This window comes from Aulonocara sp. 'chitande type north' Nkhata Bay, linkage group LG10 (genome assembly GCF_057382095.1).
Source record: "Aulonocara sp. 'chitande type north' Nkhata Bay isolate Kocher_YH1m ecotype deep benthic linkage group LG10, A_spYH_male_GT1.1, whole genome shotgun sequence".
NCBI lineage: Eukaryota > Metazoa > Chordata > Actinopteri > Cichliformes > Cichlidae > Aulonocara > Aulonocara sp. 'chitande type north' Nkhata Bay.
This window is the reverse complement of record NC_141353.1, coordinates 14,984,417-15,010,193: the sequence shown is the minus strand read 5'-3', so window position 1 is coordinate 15,010,193 and position 25,777 is coordinate 14,984,417. Positions and strand designations below refer to the sequence as shown.

Genomic DNA, 25,777 nt, shown 5'->3' with positions numbered 1-25,777 from the left:
CAGCCTCCGCTCAGCTCCTGGTCAACTGCAGTGCCTTTTTCCTTCTACTGAGAAGCTATTGCTCTCTGTCACAGATGCAACCATCGCTTTATTTATTCATGAGCTACAGCTATCATTAACGAGCCCCATCGCTGTTTAAAGGCATGATGCAGATTCATGAACACACTATTTTCATGGATCAAATATGCAGTTATATATTTATATGTGCTCATATTGACCAGGACAGGAGTGACTGTAAATGTGGAGCCCAAAGTAAATGTGGTGATAAATGTAGCTGTTCAAAGCTAATTTATATGTAGTTTGTTTTAGTCTTTATCCATGTGTGTGAGTCGCCTTTGAGTGTCAGTCTTTTGATGGAGTCACGTGAGAATCCTTTGTAGAAAAGTACGTGACACAAAAGGTGCCCTGAGTTTCCGTTTTGTACTATAGTCGCAGTACTAGAAGCAAAATCCTGTTGTCTGTGGATGTTTTTTAAGGTTTATAAGATCAATTAAAGCCACAACACTTAAGCTGCAGTATCTCTAAGATCTCAACATCTCCAGTCTTAGAGGTGAACTGTAATTGAGCAATAGTGTAGGACTATTTATTTATATTTTTTATTTGACTGAAGAAGCTGAGATTAGCATTAGAATAATATTTAAATGTATTCACAAGTTGGATTTCGGGTCTCTTTGGAGCAGTTTAAATTAATTTAAAATCTAGTTTAGTGTAGCATGCCTGTTTCCTGTATGTTTGGTTATTTTAATTGTGTGTTTTACCAGTAAGAGTCTGTGCAATGTCAGAATGCTGTGTGATTATGTAGACCTCCTGAACCCTCGCTATGCTGTTATCTCAGGTAATCATACAGTGCTGTCAAAGCAGACGTCATCATAGCTTTTTCGTGTATGGCTGTGAATGGCTGCTTTGCTAATCACCACTTCCATCCAGCTGTGGTTTTTTTTTCTGCCCCCCTCACCACCATTCATGTCCTGGTTTTAACCACAGGGCTCAGAGTCTGAGTCAGTGAACGGACCGGGCAGAGACAGCGGACTGGCATCGTCTCGCGTCGATCCGTCTGCCACTTTACCGAGCAGAGGCGCGGCAGACTCGGAGCCAGAGACCATGGAGGGGATGCTCTGTCGAAAACAGGAGATGGAGTCTCACATCAAAAAGGCAGCTACCAGGTGAGCGTTGCTATAAGAAGATTTGTTCACGTGCAAAGAGAAAGAAATGCTGACGTGGCTTTAGTTAGCGATATCAATCTGTATGTAGAACAGTTTAACTTTTATCCTGTTCATTTGTTCCCGCAGGTCCTGGCAGAATGTGTATTGTGTCCTACGAAAAGGAAGTCTTGGTTTCTATAAAGACGGCAAGAGTGCTAGCAACGGCATTCCATACCACGGAGAAGTTCCCATCAGCTTGGGAGAGGCTGTGTGTGAAATAGCCCATGACTATAAGAAAAGGAAACACGTATTCAAGCTCAGGTGAGAAGACGGACAGCATGAAGTGTCTGAAAGTTAAAGGCCACGGTGAAATAGTAAGATTGGTGTAATAGACGTTAAATTTACCCCTGACTAAGTGTTGACCCTTTCAACCCTGTGACTGCAGGTTAGGGGATGGGAAAGAGTACCTGTTCCAAGCAAAGGATGAGGTGAGATGTACATAACAGGTTTATATTGCTCAAATCATTAAAACACATTTAGGGGAATATAAAACATAACCAGCCTCTTTTGTGTGTTGAAAGGCGGAGATGAGCTCCTGGATCCAGTCCATCCTTAGCTCCATTCCAAAAGGATCAGGAGACTCGCCTGGAGCTCCACGGCCCCTCAGCCGTGCCATGACGATGCCGCCCATCTCGCCCAGCTCGGGTGAAGCTGGAGGCGTTACCATGCGCAACAAGGATGGGAAAGAGAAGGATCGCGAGAAGAGGTTCAGCTTCTTCGGCAAGAAGAAATAAAACATTTGTAAAATCATGGATGGGAACTAAATTTGTCAAAATTTCAAAAAACTGAGGCAGATATAAAGGAAAGTACAAACAGGTCATACAAACACACTGCTCTCTGTGCAAGCCCCGAGGAATCTGTTAACAGCTGCGTCATGTAGCTGAGAAAAGTTTTTTTTTTTCTCTTTTATTCTCTCCCTCTTTGCTGGTTTTATGTGTCACTTATTTTATTACTCATCCAGTCCACATCTCACTTTAACTGCACCCAACAATCAGAGCCCTCACCCTGTTTTGACCAACAGAGGTCATTAGTGTGAGTCAGAACCGGGGGTGGATGTCATTAGCAGAGAGACAGTTCCAGTCTAGCGAACCGGATCCTCCTCTGTAGGAATATTTGCTCTTCAGTGAGTCTTGATTAGCTAACCCTGTTGTGATACTGTTTCTCTAAAAAACAAAAAAACAAAAAAAAAGATGATGGTTTTCCACTCTGCTGCATTTTGATTCATTTGCCCAGTTTTAACTGCTCTCTATTAGAAAGGATCACATTACATCTCTTCTTCTGTTCTTGGTATTGATGTTATTAATCTCAATATTATTGATATCATTATTACTATTTATCTTTTTCAGTTGCTGGCTTGACAAAGACTAATTTGATGGTAGATAATCTTGATTTATGTTGTTGAGAGAAGCAAATTTGGTTTTGTGGAGAATGTCAGCTTGCCCTTGTATGTACTATATCTTTTTGTTTTCTTTGTTTTCTTTTTTCCTTTTTTTTTATTTTTAGGAATGACAGTTTATGAGGTGTTCTGACAGGAAAATAAAGCTCATTGAATTTTAGCAGTGTGCAGTAAGTGATCACAATTTTCCTTGGAAAAATAATATATATATTTAATAAGTGGTTTTACTATTTTTTTTATCTCTAATTTTGCCTGTATTTGATTCTTTCTTTTTGAGTGATCTTTTCTGCTTGATTTTCAACTTTCTTTCTTTTTTCTGTACAAAGCAGAGAAGATTAGTTTTCTAGCGTGTGCATGTGTGTGTGTGTGTGTGTGTGGGTGCGTTTGTGTGAGTTGTGGTGCTGTGGACTTTGCATGTTTATGTTTTTTCGGATCAAGCGTGGCCAGATGGATGCTGCTTTTCGGTACTCAGAATCGGTAAACCGGGCAGAAACAGAAATTAATATCACTGGAATGATTTCCCAGAGCTGTGCTTTTCTTTTGGTTTGAAAATATCTTCAGCTGACATCACTAACGATGATCTTCGAGACAATTTGTTATTTGTTTTAGTCATCTGATATCTATTTCCGTTCTCCACCTACTGATGTGAAGGCACGGGGGCAGTGTGTATAGATAAAAAACTGAAGCACAGGGACCTGAGCAGGACAAAAGGAGGGTTGACAGATGGCTTTACCGGTGAAGTGAGGTGCGTGAAGGTGACACTGGATAGGCACTGAGGAATGCGCTGTGTGCTTTACAACAAAGAGATATGAGCCTGAGCCTTACTTGAACCCACTACAAATACACTAAACCCACTTTTTTTTTTTTTTTTTACTCACCAAACGATTGAGTTGTCAAGGAAGTTTTATAAAAAGATACGAAAGTTTGTTTAAAAAGTGACCTGTGGCAATGACCTCATGTATGTCAGTGGATTGATTTGGCACCAACCCCAGAAATAGAAGAATGCCCTCAACTCTCTTTGATCAGCCGTGCACTCTTGAATATGTGGCATGATTTCAACTAGATTTATACTTCCAAGTGTCCAATCTATGCCATCTACATGTGTTAATATACACATACATTGGACTTGATAATTGGAGAGCAAGTAATAATCAGTTGGCGGTGAAAATAAATCAAATGGCGACCTACTATGGATTATGTAAACAAATGATAGGTGTTAGGTTTGCTAGTCTCCTCACATATTGTACATTTCAAATGAAGATGGCATTTATAGTATATTGTGAATGTAGACACTACAACCTGACATTCTGCCTTCATATTAATTGGTTGGTGTAGTCAGTTACTTACCAAGCATGAATTAACTGCTTATAACAGCAAAGATTCAGCAACGGTTTAACAAACAAACATCTGACGGAGTCCCATAAAAGCAAACGAGCTGCAAGTAACTATTTGTGTTGCACTGATATTGAAAGTAGCTTATTAAAGCTGATTAGTGCTTGGATGGGTATACAGTTCCATAAAAGAGTGGTCAGTTCATAGGAATGCCGCAACAAGTCTGGGTTCAGTTAACAGCACGCGGTCCAGATTTATCAAACCTGCCTCGTCTCTTTAACTGTAAGAGTTTGCATTCCTGAGTGTATGGTGGAGCTCCCAGTTAGTTTCAGTCTGAACTACAATGTGGGATCCAGGTGAAAAAAGGTCATTGCATACATAAGCGAGCCAGTGGAGTTTGCAGACATTGTGCACAGTTTTGAATAAAGGAGTCCTTCCCCTTCCAGCGATAACTGCTGTGAACAGTTTCCATCAGATATTAGGCGATCCAAGTTCAAAGGTCACACAGTGTATTTTCTTATCAGCTCATTTGAATGTGAATGATTCAAACCAGTTTGGCCAAATTGGTCATGTGAAGCAAAAATATTTCTCATACTTGACATACTGTACACAAGCTCTCTCTCTCTCTCTTTCACACACTCACGTATTGATACTGCCCTGTATATTTAATGCAGAGTGACCCTGGCAAACCAGTCTTGTGGAAACGTCCTTAGCTGGCTGTGATTTGATGTTGCAAATGGCATCCTTTTAAAATAACATTGTGCTACTGGTGAGCTTTGACCAGAACATGAGAAGTATGTGTTATTGATGTCAAAGAGTTACGTTTTGATTCTAAGAGTATTTGTAACGATGGAGTACTTAATGAAGCAGAAAACCAACTTGTTAAGTATTACACATGATTGAAAACAGACTGGTGACAATTTGAGCTTCCTTTTTTAGAAGAAGGCAGGATCTTTGCTGTCTAGTGGGAGCTTGCATTTTTTCATCCAGTGGTCTGTCTCGCAGCCTGTCCACCTACCTTCATTTCTTTTGACGAATGTCTGTTCCTTCCTCTGTAATTCAGAGCTGTTAATACCACTACTATTATTAATTGCTATTATTATCATTATTGCTACTGTTGTTCCTATTACTACTACTGTTACTAATGCAACTTATTGCAAAAAGTATAACTGCTGTCCATTTTCAGGTACGTGTCTGTGATATCAGACCTTTCCACACGATGTCAGTGTGCTGTGGAGCATTTTCATTACAAATTGAAGATAATGTTTGTTGACTTGTGTATCTACATCTAATATTAGGAATAATAAAACATGGTTTAATCAAGAACGTGATGCTGTTGAATCTTTTATGTTAAGAAAAAAAAGACATTCTTTTCTGTTAGCGCCTGTGAGTTGAATGTTTGATTGTTTTGTCACAACACACTCTGACTAAACTCACTTATGCCTTTTTTTTGTCTTTATTGAACATGTAGGATTATCATTCACAGTTCTGCATGCATGACGTCTTTATTTAGCAACTCACAGATCTTGCTTTAGCAGCAAAAACCTCCACCAGACATGTCGTGCAGCTGCTTTTCCTCATTGTATCAATTGACCATCTCCAACGCTTCTGGCTATAGACTGCTTCATAACAAGCTTTGGGGGATTGCAGTGTCTTATTCAGTGTTATTTCTTTCAGTAGACACATGAACATCAAGTTGTCTGCAGCTGTTTTGCTGTTACCTTTGAGTTAGAGACTTGAATTTCATTCTTTTATAGGAAATGAGTTTTAATGTGAATAGATGAACACAGAGGCCATCAGAAATATTTTGTATCCTTTTTTCCAACTTTCTGCAAATATAATGCTTCACTGAAGATGCACGGAGTCCTGTGAAAACCTTCTTTTTCAATGACTGCAGGTTGTTTAGACAGATTGTGCTTGTAGGCTGAGTTTAAGGAATAAAAATTGTATATTCATACAGTACTTCATCTGCTACACTTTAAGTATGTTATTCACATTAGAATCATGCGTTAAACTGACTGTGGGACTGTGGGAGGAAGCCAGAGTACCCAGAGGAACTCCACGTAGGCACAGAAAGATCATGCAAATTCCCCGACCAGGGTTTAAATAAGGAACCTTGTTGCTGTGTGGTGATGGTGCTAACCACTCAGCCACCCTAGGTGTGGCTTTGTTTCCTGTAGACAAAATTATTTGATATAGTTCTGGTACTGAGCCATGAGCATGTTAAAGTGATTTCACCAGTATAATTATGGCAAAAGCACAATTGCTATCTGGTCTTTTGTGACCTTTTGCTTCTATGAAATATGAAAACTGACCGTCACTTTTATCACACAGCCTCCCCCCACATAACTGCTTTGAATAAATGTTAATGTTGGAGTGAAAGCAGACTGTACTCTGCTCTTCCAGCAGATCTTAAACCTCGCTGCTACACATGTCACGCCATTCACCTCCAAGGCTAATTCTTATTTCTCAGAGTTTTTGGTCCATGTTGACATATCATCACACAGCTGCTGCAGATTTGTCAGCTGAACATACATGTTGTAAATCTCCTATTCCTCCACATCCCAAAGGCTCTCTTGGATTTACATCTGGTGGGTGTGGAAGCCTTGTGAGTACAGTTTGAGATGACTTGAGCTTCATGACGTGGTGTTTTATCCTGCTGCAAGCAGCCGATAGAAGACTAGTACACATAAAGGGATGGACATGGTCAGCAACAATACTCAAATAGGTTGTGGTGTTTAGATGATGCTCAGTTTGCAGTTGACACAATCATGTTTCATGTTGTTTAGGCCAAGTTCTGACCCTATCATCTAAATGAAAACAGAAATCAAGACTCATACGACATTGACAAGTTTGTGCAAATTGTTAACCTCAGTTTCCTGTTCTTAGAAAAAAAACCTGTGTGATTTTCTGCTGCTGCAGCCAATCTGCTTCAAGATTTGACACTCGGAGATGCTCTTCTGCATAGCTAGTTTGCAGTGAGTGGTTAATTGAGTTGCTGTTGCTATCCTGTCAGTCTGGCTAGTCACCTCTGACCACTCACCAGGATCTACAAGGCATTTTTGCCTAGAGAACTGCCACTCATTGAATATTTTCTCCTTTTTGGACCACTCCCAGTAAACCTAGTTGCCTGCCACATTCAGCATCACCTAAATCACTTTTCTTGCCCATTCTGATGTTTAGATTGAACTTCTGCTGGCTGTCTTGACCATTTCTAAATGCCTTAATGCATTGAGTTGCTGCCATGTGACTAGCTGTTTAGATATTTGAATGAAGGTGTACCTAATAAAGTGCCTGATGAGTGTATAAAGAACACTGAACTACATTTTGTGCACTGGAAGCTTTGTAAGTAATTTAAAACATTACTAACATGATTTGCAGCTTGGAATAATAAAACCCCTTGCAATGGCACGGGGCCAGCAGTAGGGGGCAATGTGTTTCACCTTACTCCACCATCTGCCTACAAGTCCTGACAGAGGGCACACATTACCCGGCAGCCACTTTCCCAGTGTATCGAAGCAAGATGGCAGCTGTTGTTGAGAATGTTGTCAAACTGTAAGTGTTGGACTTTTCTACTTACCTTACATGTGTGCAGGTGACACACACAGCCATCACATTGTAACGCCTGTACTATCGTACACCCGCTGTCGTTAGTTAGCTTAGCAGCATTCCAGCTGACTTAGTAAGGTTAGCCAGAGGCGTCGGAGCGTCGTGTCTGTTCACATCCTGGAATGGAAGTGTAAGTTAGCAGACACGCAGCTGACGTTTCTGAAACATGGATCACGAGTCAATGTAGACGAACTTGTGTTCATTTAATCCTTCGTGTATTTTTAGCGGTGTGGCGGCCACTTGTGTTTTTGTGACCAAACGGACGCTGTGGTGCTAACGTCAGTTGAGTATGGCAGCTAGGTGTCACGCTAACAAGCTAAAGAGAGTGTAATTGTGCCTAACGTCGTTAGCGAAGGCTGGAGTGGCTGGAGCGGCTGGAGCGACTAGTTTAAAATGAATGAAAATCCCTCGCTGAAGATTTGAACTCGAGAGCCCGGAGCCATAGCCGGTGTTTCCGATTCACATAAAAGAACTGCTTATAAAGTTTAACGTTTCAAAGACCAGAACACTGTATTGTGCTCTAACGTGCTTCCATTTCCGTCGTCTTACATCGTGTAGCCGTACAGCCCGATTCGGGGTTAATGTCACACGCCAGCGTACACACGCGTACGTCGTACCTCTACCTGCGATAACTGTGGCAGCACAAACATATAAAACTTACCCGACACACATCAAAATATTTTAATTTGCTTCCAAACTTAATTTCCTTGTGAAATAATACTGACAAAGAATGAAAGCTGATGTAATCTTGAAACCAAGTCTGTGCTGTCAAAAACATATAAATGAACTGTTGTTTACATGCTAGATGTGCTGGTTTGAATGAGCTGGTATCCTTTATGTATGCACTATGCTATAGTTACATTGACAGAAATATATTCACCTGATTTCTTTTTTTTTATTTCTGTCCCCTCATCCAACCCAAAGAGCCTCCTCCATCAGAAGTTTATTCCTGGTGAAGGGAGATTTAGTTCCCTTTCCATTGGCTTTCTCTTCATAATATATGAAGCTCTTTACCGTATCATGTGAAGAGCCTTTGAGATAACACTGGTGAAATGGGGCTATATGAATATATATTTTTTTGCAACTCAATCACTGTTTAATTTTTTCCCTTTGCAAGAATAATGCACATCAATCAGCATCACTCTACACATAATAAAACCAGAGCCACTCTGCCGCTCTGAGTATTGCTTCATTTCTGTGGTGTGTCTTTCATAAATCCATTTTCTTCTGCTTATTCTTATCATGGTCACAATTAGGGCTGGACCCTATCCCAGCTACCATAGGGGGAGATGCAGGGCCAACACAGAAAGACAGAAAACCGCACTCACATTCGTACCCATGTAAAATTTTGACTCTCCAATTAACCCAAACCCTCTCGGTACGTGTCTCTGGGCTGTGGGATGAAGCGTTTTTACATAAATAATCAGACAACATATACGCCACTACAAGAATATGTCAGTACTAGCCAACCCATGTGTGTATCTGGTGTGCTCTCACGCATTTGTGACGGCTTCTTTCTAGTTAATTCACCCTGCCTGAAATGATTTCTCTGGAAAGAAAAGCAAGTGTTCATTTTTGGCTGGACCCCACAGAGCACAGACAGCTTTTTGCAATGTTATTATGGCCTTACAGCAAGTTAAATAATGAAGTCTTTAACTGGAGATTGAAATCTATGAAAAGCTTCTTTAAGGTTTAACACAATTACATGGTTTATTATCTCATCCGGACTGAACTGCTGCCCTCTGGGGGTTCCTGACAGCCTCGAGAGGTGCAGTTGTTGCATCACGAGGTTCTTTGTGCCACCACCCCCTTTTTTTTTTTCTTTGACACTTGATAGCTTGAGGGAATTGTAAGATGTCTTCCTGTCTCAGTTTGAGTAGCTTCAGCCCTCAGCTTCTTTAAAAGGGATTAAGCAAGCAGCACTCTAACAGTATATTTATGCTATAAATAAATGGTAAATGGCCTGTATTTATATAGCGCTTTACTAGTCCCTAAGGACCCCAAAGCGCTTTACATATCCAGTCATCCACCCATTCACACACACATTCGCACACTGGTGATGGCAAGCTACATTGTAACCACAGCCACCCTGGGGCGCACTGACAGAGGCGAGGCTGCCGGACACTGGCGCCACCGGGCCCTCTGACCACCACCAGTAGGCAACAGGTGAAGTGTCTTGCCCAAGGACACAACGACCGAGACTGTCCGAGCCGGGGCTCGAACCGGCAACCTTCCGATTACAAGGCGAACTCCTAACTCTTGAGCCACGATCGCCCCATAAATCGCCCTATAAATACTGAACACTTGGCTTTGCCTGTGCTTCTACCAAAGCTCGTTGTTGTTGTTGTTGATGCACCAACAAAAGAGCACCTGCTGTTGCACTAAACATTTAGTCTGAAGCACAAAGACACTGCTTAGTAGGAGGCAGCAGAGCAAAAAAACACAAGCAGTTTTAAAATAAACTGAGACCGCACTTGTTTTGGAGCGGCAACAGCTGCTGATTTCTGTCTTGGAACCATAATAGACCTAATGACCAGCATCTGCCTCTGGTTTTGTTTCATCAGGCTGGGAGAGCAGTACTACAGAGATGCCATGGAGCAGTGTCACAACTACAATGCCAGGCTGTGCGCCGAGAGGAGCGTTCGGATGCCGTTCCTCGACTCGCAGACCGGCGTGGCTCAGAGCAACTGTTATATCTGGATGGAGAAAAGACACAGGGGACCAGGTGAGACACCATACGTGAGCGTCGAACTGCTCACCTGCGCTAAAGGCGTTTAAAGTTGTAAGAGCTGGACAAAATGAGCAGCAGAGAAGTGATCCAGAGGAAGCTGCACAGATGCTGTGAAGCATTCGTTATTAAGATGAGTGATTAAGTGATTAAGATGAATCATCATTTCCGCTGTTTATCAGAATTTCTCGAAGGAGCTACAAATAACCTCAATGCCTTCAAAACAAAGGACTAAATACACCATGCATGCATGTTTAAAATCACAAACAGAGCTTGTGTACTTAATGCAACTCCCTGGCAGCCAGGTGGTGCCTGCTCGTGTTTAAATGCGAAAATAACCGATTCTGAAAAGGACAGTCTAAGAAAATTCAAACGGAGCCTGTGGATTTTTTTTTCCCCTGCCAGTGTGTCAGAACTGTTTGATAACTGTGAACGCCTTCCTGTTCTGCCTTCCCTCAGGCATGGCTCCAGGACAGCTGTACACTTACCCAGCCAGGAGGTGGAGAAAGAAACGAAGATCTCATCCTTCAGAAGACCCCCGGCTTATCTTCCCTCCGGTTAAATCAGGTAGCACAGTAGCTCTGAGCAGCTTAGCTTATTCTCCTATTTTAGTGTGTCAGCATTTAAGGTGGATATCAAAGACTTTGCGGGGATGAACATGTGGTGCTATCTTGTAACAGATATCCATCAATAATTAAATCCAACTTGAATTGTACCTGTGCTTACAGTTGTATGTATCAGTGTTGGTGTTGTTCCTGCTGACTAAGCAGGAGAAAACATGATATGTCGACTAGTTTAAAAGTCAGAAAAGACTCAAAATTGATGCTAATCACGGGGCAAACAAGTATTTGAATGTCGTTGACATGTGTGGCTCTTTGTGCCACGCATAACATAGCTTACACCTTATATCTGATTGGTTTGCTGAGTGCGGCTGACATTAGCAGTGCTAGCACCAGCAGTTTTCTGTCCTTGTGGTTTAACATCCTCATGCTTGTGCAGAATGTGGTCACACGCTGTTCAGAGGGCTGGTTTTGAGGCAGTTTACTCTGACATTGCGTACACACAACGGCTCATTTTCTAGATCAGTGCAGAAACTTGTTTCATGCTGATAGCTCACCGTATCATCTTGTTTGCCACTACACAGAGCTGCAAAATAGGCTGGTTTTACCTCACTAGAATATCCCTAATTATTTTAACCAACTAAAATGTCTGGCACCAACATTTTCAGGTATATTATATTGTGTTTTGCCTTTCCTGATTTCATAGAGCTAGATTTAGGACTGAAGAAGGATGCTCTGTTGTCATCGGATGGCAGCAGCCTGGAGGCCCTGCTGAAGGGGGACTCCTTGGACAAAAGGACATCCGCAGACCTCCGAGGATCTGAGGAGGATTCCAACATGAGTGATTACACCGGAGGCCTGAACCCTGCCGCCCGGATCAGAAAGGTTCTTGTTTTGAGATTTGAAGTAAAGCTGCTATAGATGGAAAAGTGAAATATAATACACCCCATTGTCATGCCTTCCTCATCCCTGTCAACACAGAGAATCATCGAGCCTGACGACTTCCTGGACGACCTTGACGATGAAGACTATGAAGAAGACACGCCTAAAAGAAGAGGCAAAGGGAAAGGGAAGGTAAATAACGGCTGTCGATCGATGCGGTTTCTCGATCCCAAGCATGTGTTTAAGGGCCCGTCTGAGTCTAATAATGTGCGCAGGGCCGAGGAGTGGGCAGCAGCAGGAAGAAGCTGGACACGGCAGCACTGGAGGACCGAGACAAGCCGTACGCCTGTGACAGTGAGTCCTGTTGGCTGAGAGTAGAGCATGTGAATACAGCTCCGAGTAGAAGGTCACCGCAGGTGTTCATAGCTGTAATGTTTATATTAGCTCGAGTCCTCATTAACTATCACATTTTAATTCACCCTCTTCTTTTTCTTTTCATGTGTTCCATCTTTTCTCTGTTCTTCGTTAGACTTCTTATATCTGATATTTACAAAGCTAGTCGATCTGTATTTTTGCCACTATGATGTCATACTTTAATTTACAGGTATTTCCATGTGCAGGGAGAGAAAAAAAGTCTTCCTCTTCTTTGGTGTTGTCAGACTGCTTGATGTGTTTTGTTTTTTCCTCTTTTGTGAAGCCTTTTCACTTTGAGCTGCAGTGCTCAGTAGGTCATTGCCGACTGACTTGACTGATCCTCTGTCGGTCTGAGTCTCTGTCTGTGCTTTCTCTTCTCCTTCTCTTCTCTTCTCTCTTTCAGACACTCTCAAACAAAAGCATATTTCAAAACCTTCTGAAAGAGGTATACTTCTCTTCATTCCTTTTCACTCCAGTCTGCCGTGTCTTTTGTCTTTGCTGCCTGTTTTTATTTTCTGTCTGTTACCAAGTAGATTTGCTCTTTGTGTAGTTCAGTTCATAAATTAAATGTTCTGTTACACACATCGTCCTGAATTGTAATTAACTACATTTGGAGAGCGTAAATGCCCTGTTATTATATGCTTTACCTAAAGTGTAGTTTGTAATCATGTAATCAGCCACATATACGAGTCATCTCAGCTTACAGAAGATTAGCAGTGGCCTTTAAAAGTTACTTTTTCCACCCAATCTGGCCTTGAACCTCCTACAGATTTTGATAAGCTGGAAGCTAGATCCTGCTGCTGATGTTTTCTTCCCCTTTTGTGAGTGCGTGTGCTGTTTTTTCCCCCTGTGTTATGTTAATTTTGACTGCATTTCTCCTCTTCACCACCTCTGCACCCTGTAAAATCTCATTCCATGTTCCATGTGTTCGCTTGATTTTTGAGTCACTTTAATGTCTGCTTGACTTTATGGGGAGTATTTTGTTTTCTCCCTCCCCCACCAACCCCACCCACACAAAAAATAGTTTCTGTTTGGTTGTTAGCCTCTTGGTTAGATGCTTCCCGAAAGTCGAAGACCTAGGATCGCTGGACTTTTGAGGAAATGAAAATTAGAGAAAGTGTGGAAGTGAAAGAAGAAGTACTGTGTTTGACTGCTATGACAAACATCACACCCTCCCTGTGACAACGGCTTCACACAGTGGCATCTTTGTTCTCCTTTAAGTCAGTAAATCCTCCTTGCACAATCCCACTGGCTTTCTCAACTGTTAAAAGAATACCAGTTCAAATCAGAAACATGATGTTTTGCAAAATGGTGACATGCGTTTCTTAGTTTTGTTTCAGTGCAGTGAGGTCTCGAGTCAAAACACTGTCAATGCTTCTAAGACCCTTAAACTGAAGAAGCTAAAGCCAAGATCAGAGCAGTTCCAGCATATTAGCTGCAGCAGGAGTGGTCGAGATGCTGTCTTATTATTGTGCTTTACTGTAGATTTCGAGCAAAGAGGAAGCTTGTCTCAAGTAAACAAATAAATACATAAATAAAGCATGTTGTTCATCTTTCCTATTATTTCACCGCCAGTTTATCATGTCATTGTGCCAATTTTGATACTCAACAGAAAGCAGGAGACATCAGGAACCTGGTGGGTTCTTAACTGATTTCTCTTCTCCCTCCCCCATCATCACTTTACCACATGAGAAGTTGTTGACATGTATTGAGAGAAACCACCATACGAGAGTCGTAGCTTTCTGTCTCGCTGTGTCACTAGTCTATGTTGTGTCTAATTTTTTCCTTTATTCACATAGTCAAAGGCATTGTGTCAGTTAAAAAAAATAGAAATACTAATAGTTGTATCAATAATTGCAAAGTAACTGTTTTTCAGTTACAGCAGTTAAATATGTGCATGATATGAGGCTACATTGTAAGTAGGACACTGCTGCAAGAGTCCTTTGATCATCTTAAGATACTTTTAAAGATGCTAATTATGATAATGTGAACAGTAGGAAGGGTTTCACCATCCTCATCAGCTTTAAGATGTCCCATGATAGCACTGTAAAGAATAGTCCTTTTCTCCATGAGTCACCTTCACCTTCCTCCACTGACGTGGTAGAAACACCTGATTTGACTGGTCTGTTCTTTGTTTTCATATCATACATGTCGTATTTTGTGGTTTTGGTGGCAGTCTGTGGGAAGCGCTACAAGAACCGTCCTGGCCTGAGCTACCACTACACCCACTCCCACCTGGCCGAGGAGGAGGGTGAGGAGAAAGACGACATGGAAATGAACGAGCCCGCCCTGTCGCTGCCCGAGGAGCCAAAAAGTAAGCGACAGCGGCGCAATGTCGATTCGGAGGAGTCGTCAGTTGATTATCTGAGGTCACAGCGTCGGTGTAACTGATCACTGATATTGGCCTGCATGTTTTCATCTTCCCACGCAGCTCCAAAGAAAGGTCCAGATGGGCTCGCGTTGCCTAATAATTACTGTGATTTCTGTCTGGGAGACTCCAAAACTAATCACAAGACCGGCCAATCAGAGGAGCTGGTGTCCTGCTCTGACTGTGGACGTTCAGGTAAATAAGAGTAGCGATATGAGAAAAGCCACGCAGCAAGTATTCTTGGAAAGATGTAACGTGTTTAAACCCTTTTCTCGACGCAGGCCACCCCTCCTGCCTGCAGTTCACTCCTGTAATGATGGCCGCCGTCAAGACGTACCGCTGGCAGTGCATAGAGTGCAAATGCTGCAACATGTGCGGCACATCGGAGAATGATGTGAGTCGTCTTTAGAGATTGTTTGCTTGTCTCTGGGTTAAAGTGAGATCTAGGTTGTTCGTGCAGAGAACTGGAGTGTTTTTGTTTTCCAGGATCAGCTTCTGTTCTGCGATGACTGTGATAGAGGCTATCACATGTACTGTCTCAACCCCCCCATGTCTGAACCTCCAGAGGGTAAGTCCACCCTTTTTTTTTTTTTTTTTTTTTTTTTTTTTTTACTACTTCCTAGAAAAGAATGAATCTGAAGCCCTTTTCACAGATGACCTGCAGCTGCATTTTCTAGACGTCACGCAAAGGTGGTGAATGTGAGATTACAAATGTCTGAGGCATTTATTCTGGACAGGAGCTCGTCTTTAACCTGTCAGCGGCGTTGTGCAAAATGACTCCGTGATGTCGGATTGTGTGAATAGAAGAGTGCATTTACCACACAGGGTATTTCCAGTAATGCGAACGTGGATTATTTCCTGCTGTGTGCTAAATGTAGACGGGACTGCTGTGGAAAATGTCACATCCTGATTCTCTCATTATCACACATGTCCAAAGTTCATGTGTGAATCTTACTGAAATGTAGAAGCCCAGTTCAATAATAGTTGACTGCTTCAGTTTCAGTTTCAGTTAAGTATACAGTTCATGTGATTTGAAAATCATTGCTTTCTATTTTTATTTACAATTTAGAACGTGTGTGTGTGTGTGTGTGTGTGTGTGTGTGTGTACAAGAACGAGCAGCACTCAGAGCATAAACCTCCGCCAAGGCAGCTCACTCTCTGGGCATTGTTTACTTTAGGGTAGCATGACAGATGTTTACTTTGATTACACAAACATTATGTAGGAGTAGGTAATGGATAATTGGTATTGATTTTTAAATAACTGAACATGGCAAAAATCCAACAAAGTTGATTTTTTTTTTTTTAAGGTTGAGCAAAAGGACATAAAATATCTGCAATCGCAGTCACGCACATAGAGAGCCAAGTTTACACAACCTGGACAAAAGCCTTCGGACAAAGCTGTAATAAATCTGCTTTTATATCAAGTTTTTGTCTCAGCAGCTTCTGAAAAGCTAGCTGTTGTGTCTCTGTGAGCTTTTCTTCATTGTTATTAAACAAAGAAAACAGCAAGTCTTTTGTAATTAAGGTACTATTTAATTTAAAAACAATACATTTTATTATTTTATTCAGTACCAAAACATTTTAGAGAATCAGCGGTGCATGCTCTCTCATTAATCATGTAGAACAGCGGTCCCCAACCCCCGGGCCGGTCCACAGGTCGTTTGGTACCGGGCTGCGAGAGTTGAGGCTCGGGTTTGATATTTATGATTTTCAGGGTTTTTAAGGTTTTTTTTTTTTTTTAAATTTATCATTTTTATCATTAAGTTTCCCTGGGTCTTTTCACGTGTTATCAATAAATCTTCTTCTTTTTTTTCTTTTTTTTGGTATCGGTACTGGTTTTATTTTGTTGCATTTATCTGCGACACCTTAAAGGTCAGTGCGTGAAAATATTGTCTGACATAAACCGGTCCGTGGCACAAAAAAGGTTGGGGACCACTGATCTAGGGGCCTCTACTGTTCTCCTGTTTAAATGCAGTTTAACATCAGATTTTACTGCCTCTCTCTGTTATTTGGGTACTCAGGAAGCTGGAGCTGTCATCTATGTCTGGACCTTTTGAAAGACAAGGCATCTATATACCAAAACCAGAACGCCCCATCGTCGTGATGGCCGCTCTGGCCCGCACTCATCACCCAGCCGTCCTGCAGCAGCGTCATTTACCCTTCAAGATAAGATGACAGACTTCCCCGACAAGCTGACCTCAGAGAGAGGGTGTGTTCTGGACATGGATAAAGGGAAGGATTGGGAGGTATACCTTTACCAGACTGGCTTCAGTTACCATCAGATACGACTGTTACACAGTTCCAACCTCAGATTCAGTCCCACAGATTTTTATTTTCACCACCTTGCCACATAAGCAATTTCAGCACCAATCATGTTCGCAGATAGAAGCATAAATAGCCAAATAATCCCTTCATGTTCAGCTTTTTTTTTTTTTTTTTAATTTTGTTGTTTTGTTTTTTTTACACATGCAAAGTTGCTAAAACCTTGTCAGTGTACTGATTTTATGATTAGAGCATAAATAGAGCTCATTGATATCAAATAGCATGCCAATGCTCACTCATAGTGTAAAAAAAAGACATTTTATAATATTTATATATTTCTATAGTATAAATATATATATATATATATATATATTAGTGTTGAGTGTGCACAAATTGGAGCCAGAATGGTTATGATATGTTTTAGAGCCCATTTCATCCAGCACCAGGTGTTGTTTTATTGAACTGTATTTGGCTGGTCATTCGATAGAGTCAAAGGGATTTGCTGAGACTGTAAATAATTTTTCCATGTCATCCGCTGCCTGCGGCCACATAAAGGTACGCAGAGAAACTGCTCGTCGAAGGTGGCTCCAAAGGCTGAAGGACTTTAGTTAGTTAGACTGAAGTCCAATGATGGACTCGTGTTTGTGCTGCACTCAGAGCTGCTGAAAGACCTACTAATGTGCTAGTTTCATTTGGCATTGGGGCCTTTTTGACACAACTTGTCGGCTCTTCTCCAAAGCAAACTTGATATTGAATCTCTCACCGGGCCACACATCTGGCCTGTGTTAGACAGATGTGATAAAGTCGAATCGAATACAAATCCCGCTAGCATTATCAGCCCCATTAAAGGGATAATCGCTGTGTTCTAGCAGTTTGCTGATGATGCACCATATCCATCGTTCTGTTGTTGTGACACCACTAGATTTCTTCTTTTTTTTTTCCTTTTTCTTCTTTAACCTAAGGACAATGTGACCTCAATTATGGTCACTTGCTGACAATGTAAAAGCAATAGAAGAGCCCTTTTAAGGAGGCAGGGATGACAGGGACTCATGGCTGAGTCTGTTTAGGCTCTGTTGCGAGATAATGTGCGATACTGTAAATGTTCTTTATCAGAAAATGCTATTACAGATAGTGGACTGTGGCAAGAATTATGGATGGCTCCATACTGTAGAAAAGAGATTATAATATGTATATGTATAATGTGGGGAGATGGCTCTTTCTGTCACTGCTTTCATAGTTTGATTATGCAATGGTTTCCTTCTGTGTCAAGGTGAGAGGAAGTCTGGCTGAACTGCTAAAAGCAGTAACTTTACCTCACACAGAAACAGTATTTAAAGGGTTTAAACATGCTGTAGATAGATGGCACAAAGACTGAGGGATAAATAGTCATGACAGCTGCAGCATCTGCTTCAATAACTGCATAATCTTACAGTTAAACAAGTGCATGTTCAGTAATTGTCAGCACTCGTCTTCTCCGTAGTTGTCTCAGTTGGGAAGTGGTGTAATATAAATTAACCATGCTGTCATGTTTCAATAGCCAACTAACAATTACTAAAGCATTACACAAGTATAACTTGGTTTATTTTCTCATCATGTTTTAAACTTACTGTTTTATCTAGAGAGATGGTGGCTACTAGGATATTTTGCTGGTTGTTTTTTTTTTTTTTGTTGTTGTTTTTTTTTCTTTTTGTGTTTGTTTTTGTATTCATCAGTGATGTTTGCATATCTGATGCGTGGGACATTTCGGGACTCAAGCGGAAGTTGCTTTCTAGTTAATCCTGTGATCCAGGTCTGAACTGAGCTGCTCTCCTCCAAAGCTGCACAACAAGAAGCAAAGTCCATAATGTGATTAAGAGGATAATGGCGTTCAGCGGTTAAGCAGCCAACATCCAAACTAAACTGACATAAACAAGAAGCACGTGCTCGGCTTTTGTTGTCACAGTCGGCTCTTGTGTCATTTTAGTATCAGACTCGGGTTTTCTTGCTTCCAGCTTTGGGTGAGACGCGTTCAACTATAGTAATAACATATTTAACCCTTTCATGTATGCTGCCAGCGCTGGCTTTGTACCCATCTTTATTCCTGTGTTGCATGGTGTCCACATGTGTGGGCAGTGAGATTTTATTTTTTAAAAAAAGAGGAAAATATTTTAGCACAATTCCCATAATTTGTGCATGAAAGGGTTAAATCGAGGTCATAGGTTTACATAGTTGGGGAATTCTCATGGGGTGGATTTTGATTTGGATTGTGATGGAATGTTTTATTGTATGAAAATTTATCTTCAGGAAAATAAAAATACTAAGCACTATAGTCTGCTGTTATTTCTTCTCCTCTTACATCGTGACATTCACTGTGACGGATGGGGAAAAAGTAATAGAAGCTGGGAGAGTTGAAAAGGACATTAGTGTTTATTTCAGCTTAAACATTTCTCCAGAATTCACCTTCAGTTTAGTTCTCAGTTAAATAAGTGGCCAAAAAGTTTGGCCGTTGCCCAGTTTCCTTTCTGGTTTCCTCCATTAGACGCTGGTCACCACACTAAACCTTTTCCCTTCTAGACGTCCAGTGGGACTGACCACGTAAAGTGGAACCTTCATCATTTTGCAAATCACTGCTTCTTAAAAGAAATGTTAAGAAAATCAGTTGTTATTGCACTTTTTTTTTTATTGCACTCAAGATACAAGAACAGTCTTCTATGATCCAAGACAATCTCTATAGCAGTAAATTTGTAGCCTAAAATATCTTCTATTTCCAACATCACAGCAGAATAACCAGAACATTGTTTTTAATTTTTTTTTATTTTGCTTTTTTGTGGTGAAACCACAACAAGTACTGCAGCAAGTCGAGCTGTTCTGACGCTGCTTATTATGAGGTGTGTATCAGGAGCTTACAGCGGAGTGAAAAAAGACTCTGGTGTCACACACTGCTTTAAGTAAACTGCTGGCAAAACAACAAATTTTGATGGATGAAGGATGGAGATGATAGGAAAAAGTTGAATGCAATCATTACCTGATATTCTGTGCTCATATTGGCAATCAAACTTTAAGTATAGTGATACTCAGACTGTGGGGTTGGCCACTTTATGAGGCAAATTTTCACCCAACATTTTATCTCTGTTTGCCTGTAGTGGCTCTAAGATGAAGACTTACCTATACCTTTTTCTATCTTAATAATAATAATAATAATGGATTAAGATATTGAGTTTGGAAAACATTACAAACAACAAATCATTGCCCTTATAAATATCACCTGTTTCTGAGTTTTAGTTACATATTTGTCCCTCCTGTGTGAAAAGAACAAAGATCTTCATCATGGCTCTTCACACACTAACTTTAAAAGTTTGAACTGCACAAAAATTCTAACGTTAATGTCGGCCAGTGACGTATTATTTACTGATATGCCAACAAAAGTGAACAACGCCAGTGTTGGCCAATGAATATGCAATAGCAGCTTAATATGTCAGCAATTATTATGATGATTCATTTCTATTTTTAAAAAAAAACACAAAGTTTCAGCATTGAGTAAACGTTTCCCTTTCATTGTGAGTGCTGCACAAAAACAGACCTCTGAACCTCGACTGCACTCCACCATCTTTGGAACCTGCTCATTAATTTGACAAAATATCAAAGCAAATCGATCTAAAACCGGACTTTGATAACATGCAAGACTGTTGCTGTGATCTGAAATATACAGTTAAGCCCATAAACATTTGGATAATTGACACTTTTTGTAATTTCACCTCTGATGTAAAATCCACTGTGGTGCTGTGAAAACGGTCTAGATGTGATTAAAACGCAGATTTTAGGCTTTGATTCAACAGGGTTTTCAACAGTTGTGTTTATAAATATTAAAAGGATTTGGACAGCAACATTTTAAATAGAAAGTTTGTTTTTAATACTTGGATGAAAACCCTTTGCAATCAATGGCTGGCTGAAGTCTACAGACGTGGTCGCGTACAGAGGCATAATTACAAAAACAATGTCATCATCCAAAATCATGCACACCTAACTAGTTAAAAGTCAAAGTAAAAAGTCTAATAGTCAATTAAAGTTAATTAAAAATAAGCTTCATTTGCCTCCACTGCAGACAACCAACTAAACAACTTGGCAGAGATAAAAGAAATTCACTGTTTTCTGCTCACAAATTTCAAAATTCTCACTGAATTTAAACCTGTAAATAGGAGCGTCGTCTTCTTTGCTCTCTTACGTGAAGTCCAGCCGTGTCAGTGAATCAGCCACGAAACAAAAGATTACCACCTTAGAAAGGTCACTGAACGCACCGGCAGAGCGCGCATTCGTTTCCATTACAATAACTCATAATTAACTTTACATCATGTATTTAAAAATATATTTAAAAACACCACAAAACTAGTCTCTGTAGGACATTCATTATTGTAAAACTATGTAAATTATTTAACATTTAAAAACAGTAAAAAGTATTGTCCAATAGACAAAGATAATAATTGTACAGCCATTTGAAGGAAGAAAAAAAATCACCTGGATCCCTTTGCTGGAACATTTAAGATTTGAATTCACACAACAAGCTGAAAGAGGACAGTTTGTCCATCAGAAACCAACAATTACACTGTGTATCTGAGTATATATTGTTTAACACAAAGCGATTTTTGACACAATAAATACACAGCAGACGCGTCTCTGCGTGTGCGCGCTGTTTTGTGTCTATCCTGATCGGCTGCTTTGCTGCACAATGTTCCACCAAAGTGACACGATCGCATAAAACGTACAAGAAATACAAACATCGATAGTCGTACCTAAACGTGACGTTTCACTAGTAACCTGCACATAAAGTCATTAAAATCTGTGACACTGATATTTTTATATATATTAGATTTCATAGTAATAAGACCTCAAAACGAAAAAACCCCCCCCCCAAAACAAAACGTAGTACTACTGCTACTCTTTTTACTTACAGTAAGCTGCAGCAACACGTGCTTAGAATCAGGCAAAATTTTCAAAATATTGTGAAACTGTGCATTTCATTTCGACTGTACTAAAAACAGTCTGACGCATGTATGGTTTCCTGTGGTGCAGGACTAAAAAGTACCCACTTTCTCGTCTGACGTGCTCTGCTGTAACTCAGTGCCAGCTGCTACATTTGAATGCATGTAAATATTTTCACACAAACGTCAGCTACATTCAGAAAATACGAGGCTATTCGAAAATCTCTATTCGTAATCTCTTCGCAGCACGGACAAAATGACTTGAAATGACCAGCTTAAATTGTGCCAATATGATGCGAAACTCCTGTGATGTGATTGAAAAGTTATTTCTTGTTGGTAAGATTCAAAACTGCAGTGGTTTCCCTCTTTTTTATTTGCCTGCTTATGTTTGGACGCCTTCTCTACTTTTAACATTAGGCCTAAAAATTGCCTTTTTTGATAAAGCATATAGGATCACATGACCCTGAAGCCTCCCTTAGTTATGATTCAATACACCTAGACTGCTGGGGGGGCTTCCCATGATGCACCGAGTCTTTAATCCCGACTCACCTTTTTTCATTCTCTATGTGCTTACACACCACTCGGCATTTAATCAGTAGTTATTAATCTCTGCATCTCTTCCAGGGTGACTTTATTGTTCTGTGTCCCTCCCCCTTACCCCCTCACTGGTCAGATGGCCGCCCCTCCCTGAACCAGGTTCTGCTGGAAGTTCCTCCCTAATAAAAGGGAGTTTTTCCTTCCCACTATCGCCATGGCCTTGCTCATATGAGGGGGGTCACCTGATTATTGAGGTTTTCTCCCTATTATTGTGGGGAAAGAAACATATCTTATTCCGTATGATAAAGACATTTTTCTGTACTGTATGCAGAGTAGGATTTTTACTGTTGATGCATTATTTTTGCCCTCCATCCAAGCTGTGTAAACCTTTCTCAGCCGCTTTGATTTTTGTAGTCAGAAATAAAATAAAAATACTGAATTCCTGCGTGAAAATATGTGGATTCAGTATCAGACACAGGTCAGTAAAACGAACCCTCCCAGAAACCATTTGTCCTTGTTGCAATGGTGAAGTCAGCTAGGTAGTGATGTTGTCATGCATTAGCTTGGCTGAATTACCACTGAAAATCTAAATAAATGAAAAGGGTAGAACATGTAAATTTGCTGTATTACTATTGCTCTAAAATGAATGGAGAACAGTGCGATCTGAAATCTATCCAGTAGAAATGGGAAAGATTTGCAGATTTTTCTGCTCTTAGGGTTGCTAACATGTATCGCCAAATAAATCTTGGTTGGTGCTGGACTGGATCAGCTGGGGGGAGGTGATTGGTTGTTGGCCCTTTCAATGTGCCTGCAGGAGTCTCATTAAGAGTAGAGTTTTTGAAGAGATGCCCTCAGAGTGCGCCAACCAAAACTCCAGATCAATGGCAGTTTGTCAGCATTTCCACATTGACAAGTTGCACTTATACACCTCTATATTTCAGAGAAAAGTATTTACGTGTTTTCTGCGTTTTCTTGACCGATTTAGTTCTGAGTTTATTTTCAGACTAAATACAGACATAAAAAACTGTACTAAGAGCTTAAGAGATTAATACTTTGCTATAAGTTATATTGGAGTTTATGGTTGTTTTTTTTTTAATTTTATTTCAAATTAGAGATGAACGGATATTTCATGACTCCGAGTCCTGGACTATAATCCAGGATTAAGGGCTTGAGTTTTTAGTTTTACAACGATAACTATCTTTGTAAAAGATAGTTACAAAGTTACACTTTGTAAAGAAGTTACACTTCTTAGCAGGAGTAACTTGTACAAATCTAAACCTTTTCATTGTTCTATAATTATTAATATAGCTATAGCTAACTTTTGTACTTAGTCCTTATGTAAAATTAGCAAGTCAGCAAAGCCTACTAACTGGACTGAATTATTTTCATACACTGCTTGAGAAAATAAAATGAGTGAACACTTAATCGCCCCAGTATGACACAGAGTCATAAACATAAACCACCGTGAATCTGCATTGGTGCAAATGAAAGTGACAAGTGCAGTGGAGATGAATGGCTACCCCCCATGACGGCTTTTTTAGATTTGCTTTTTCTAGTTTTTTCTAGTTTCGCTTTTCTGCTAGACTCCTTGTTAGTAGTGTTAGCATGTGATGGTACCTGAAGCCCATTCAGGCTATACATGGGGCTGGTCTGTGAGAACAGGTCCCACTAAAGGAGACCAGGGCCACCTGTTTCAGACAGCTTGGTCAGAAACATGCAAGAGTAACCCATTGGAGGTCATTTGCAGCGCTCTAGAAGTACTCTTCTTCCTCATTGTATACAGGAGAAGACAGCAGTCTTGCAGCAGGATTGATGAGTTTTGTAGTGCTCTCTCTCTCATGTAACAGCCTACTTCCTTCCTTACAAAAGCATCAAACGATGTGTCATCCTGCTGAAGCTGGACAACCCGTAAACCTTGAATGCAACTGCAACTACTGTGACAAGGAAGTTGGCAAAAGGCGAATCCAGATAAAAAATCAGTCAGGAGAGAGTCAGGAGAGAGAGCTGCTCTTTGGGGGTCATCATCTTGTTGTCACTTTCATTTGCACCAAAGCAGGTGAAATGTATTCGCAGTGATTCCTAACTGGACAGAGCAACAGACCAGAAGTTTAAATGACTTTGTGTTACACTGAGATGAGCCAGTGTTGTTCTCAGACATGTAACAATGACTAGTTTGCAACTGAAGGACTTAAACTGTCTTAAACCCCAGAGGAACTTTCTTTTAGGCAACCAGCACCTTAAAGTAACGCAGAGTAATAGTAGACTCTTTCTACCTTCATGATCGAGCAGTGATTGAGTATCTTGCATTTAGCTATAAATGGCTTACACTCATGTAGCATTTTATGTTTTAATGAGCAAGGTTGTCTTTCTGTCACACGTACACTTCTTTAAATCTGACCTTATCTGATTTGATTGTTTTTTTTCTTTTAATATTCTTTTAATATTACAGTTTTGTAAATCATGTGGCAACAGTGTCAATACTCTTGTCCATGTTTACGACTGGTCATCTGCAAACACAGTCCCTCTCACATGAACTCAGTCATTGCTAATTTAAAAAAAAAACAAACCCTGGGTTGACTTTTCTGAGTTAACCTTGTCAGATTTATTGGGTTTTCTGATGTTAGGATAACTGAAGCCAGATAAGAAAACATCCCTTTTAAGGTGGACTTGCTTCAGAACCCAGGCCTTTGGTGCACCTCATCTCCAAACCAATTTAAAATGTTTTTTAAAGTAATTTAGCAAATTAGTCCACAGCTGACAAATTTAGCTGCCACGTGACCTAATCATGAGCTTCATCCATCACCTGAAAGCAGAACAGCCAATCATCAGTCTAGCACCGACCATAAAGCTTTTATAATTGCACGTTAGCAGGAAAGGAAAGCAGAGTGGCTGCTGTAATACTTACACAGAAAAACAAAAATTCAGCTCAGTTCTCTGTACAATTATCATCAAAATATTGGCCATTAAATAACCACACCACTGTGCAACAACAGCACTTCAACATCTTTTAAGTTACATAACTTGTTTGTGTTTTTTTAAATATCACTAAAGGCCCAACAGATCTGCTGCCTCCATCTGCCACATTCCTACATTTTCTGCTAGATCACCCAATTTAATACCGAAAGACTGCTTTTAAACACTCCACTGTACAAGAAGGACAAAAAAAAAAAGCTAAAACGTTTTGTGTAGTTGCATGTGTACAGTATCACCCTAACAAGTCCCACTGAGTTGCAGAGGAATTAATAAGAGGAATACATCAATGCCGTCACTTTTTTTCACTTTTTTTGGCTTCAGGAAGGAGGACGTGTGGTAGAAAGGTAGATACTCAGCATGGCGTCTGAGTTGGGTTGGCCTTTGACCTGTAAGCCTCACATCTGCCCAAAGAGGATAGAGCAGAGCAGGAAGATGGCATAGAGAAACATGAGACCCAGACCCAGCCGACGGTCCAGTCTCCAGTGGTTCAGATGAACACTCAGCACCTGCAAGCAGATGCGGAGCATGCAGACATGCTGATCAGGGACAGAATTGCCAA

The 25,777-nt window shown here is 40.5% G+C and overlaps 3 protein-coding genes across 8 annotated transcripts in view; 2 read left to right on the top strand and 1 right to left on the bottom strand.

Moving 5' to 3' along the window:
• Window positions 1–2,758, top strand: part of sptbn2 (spectrin, beta, non-erythrocytic 2) — a 48,215-nt gene extending 45,457 nt beyond the window's left edge. For all 4 annotated transcript variants that reach the window (XM_086308507.1, XM_086308505.1, XM_086308509.1 and 1 more), the window contains 4 exons: window positions 985–1,163; window positions 1,290–1,463; window positions 1,588–1,630; window positions 1,724–2,758. In XM_086308507.1, the coding sequence (XP_086164633.1) occupies window positions 985–1,163; window positions 1,290–1,463; window positions 1,588–1,630; window positions 1,724–1,936 (609 nt within the window). In that variant the 3' untranslated portion in view covers window positions 1,937–2,758. The remainder of the gene's footprint in view (window positions 1–984; window positions 1,164–1,289; window positions 1,464–1,587; window positions 1,631–1,723) is intronic.
• A 4,610-nt stretch (window positions 2,759–7,368) lies between these two features.
• Window positions 7,369–19,061, top strand: dpf2 (double PHD fingers 2). 3 transcript variants are annotated; one of them, XM_086308502.1, is made up of 13 exons: window positions 7,369–7,485; window positions 10,104–10,264; window positions 10,727–10,834; window positions 11,534–11,712; window positions 11,809–11,901; window positions 11,985–12,063; window positions 12,527–12,568; window positions 13,736–13,759; window positions 14,300–14,437; window positions 14,555–14,686; window positions 14,773–14,885; window positions 14,978–15,059; window positions 16,513–19,061. In XM_086308502.1, exons 1-13 carry the CDS (start codon window positions 7,454–7,456, stop codon window positions 16,593–16,595), a joined length of 1,266 nt encoding a protein of 421 aa, XP_086164628.1. In that variant the 5' UTR covers window positions 7,369–7,453; the 3' UTR covers window positions 16,596–19,061. The 3 variants fall into 3 exon arrangements, with proteins under 3 accessions (XP_086164628.1, XP_086164629.1, XP_086164630.1); XM_086308503.1 differs by lacking the exon at window positions 13,736–13,759; XM_086308504.1 differs by lacking the exons at window positions 12,527–12,568; window positions 13,736–13,759.
• The window catches only part of LOC147320477 (sodium/potassium/calcium exchanger 3), a 41,191-nt gene continuing 34,284 nt past the window's right edge, over window positions 18,871–25,777 (bottom strand). Inside the window, exon 17 of the mRNA XM_086308500.1 lies at window positions 18,871–25,724. Within this exon, the coding sequence (XP_086164626.1) occupies window positions 25,614–25,724 (111 nt within the window). The 3' untranslated portion in view covers window positions 18,871–25,613. The remainder of the gene's footprint in view (window positions 25,725–25,777) is intronic.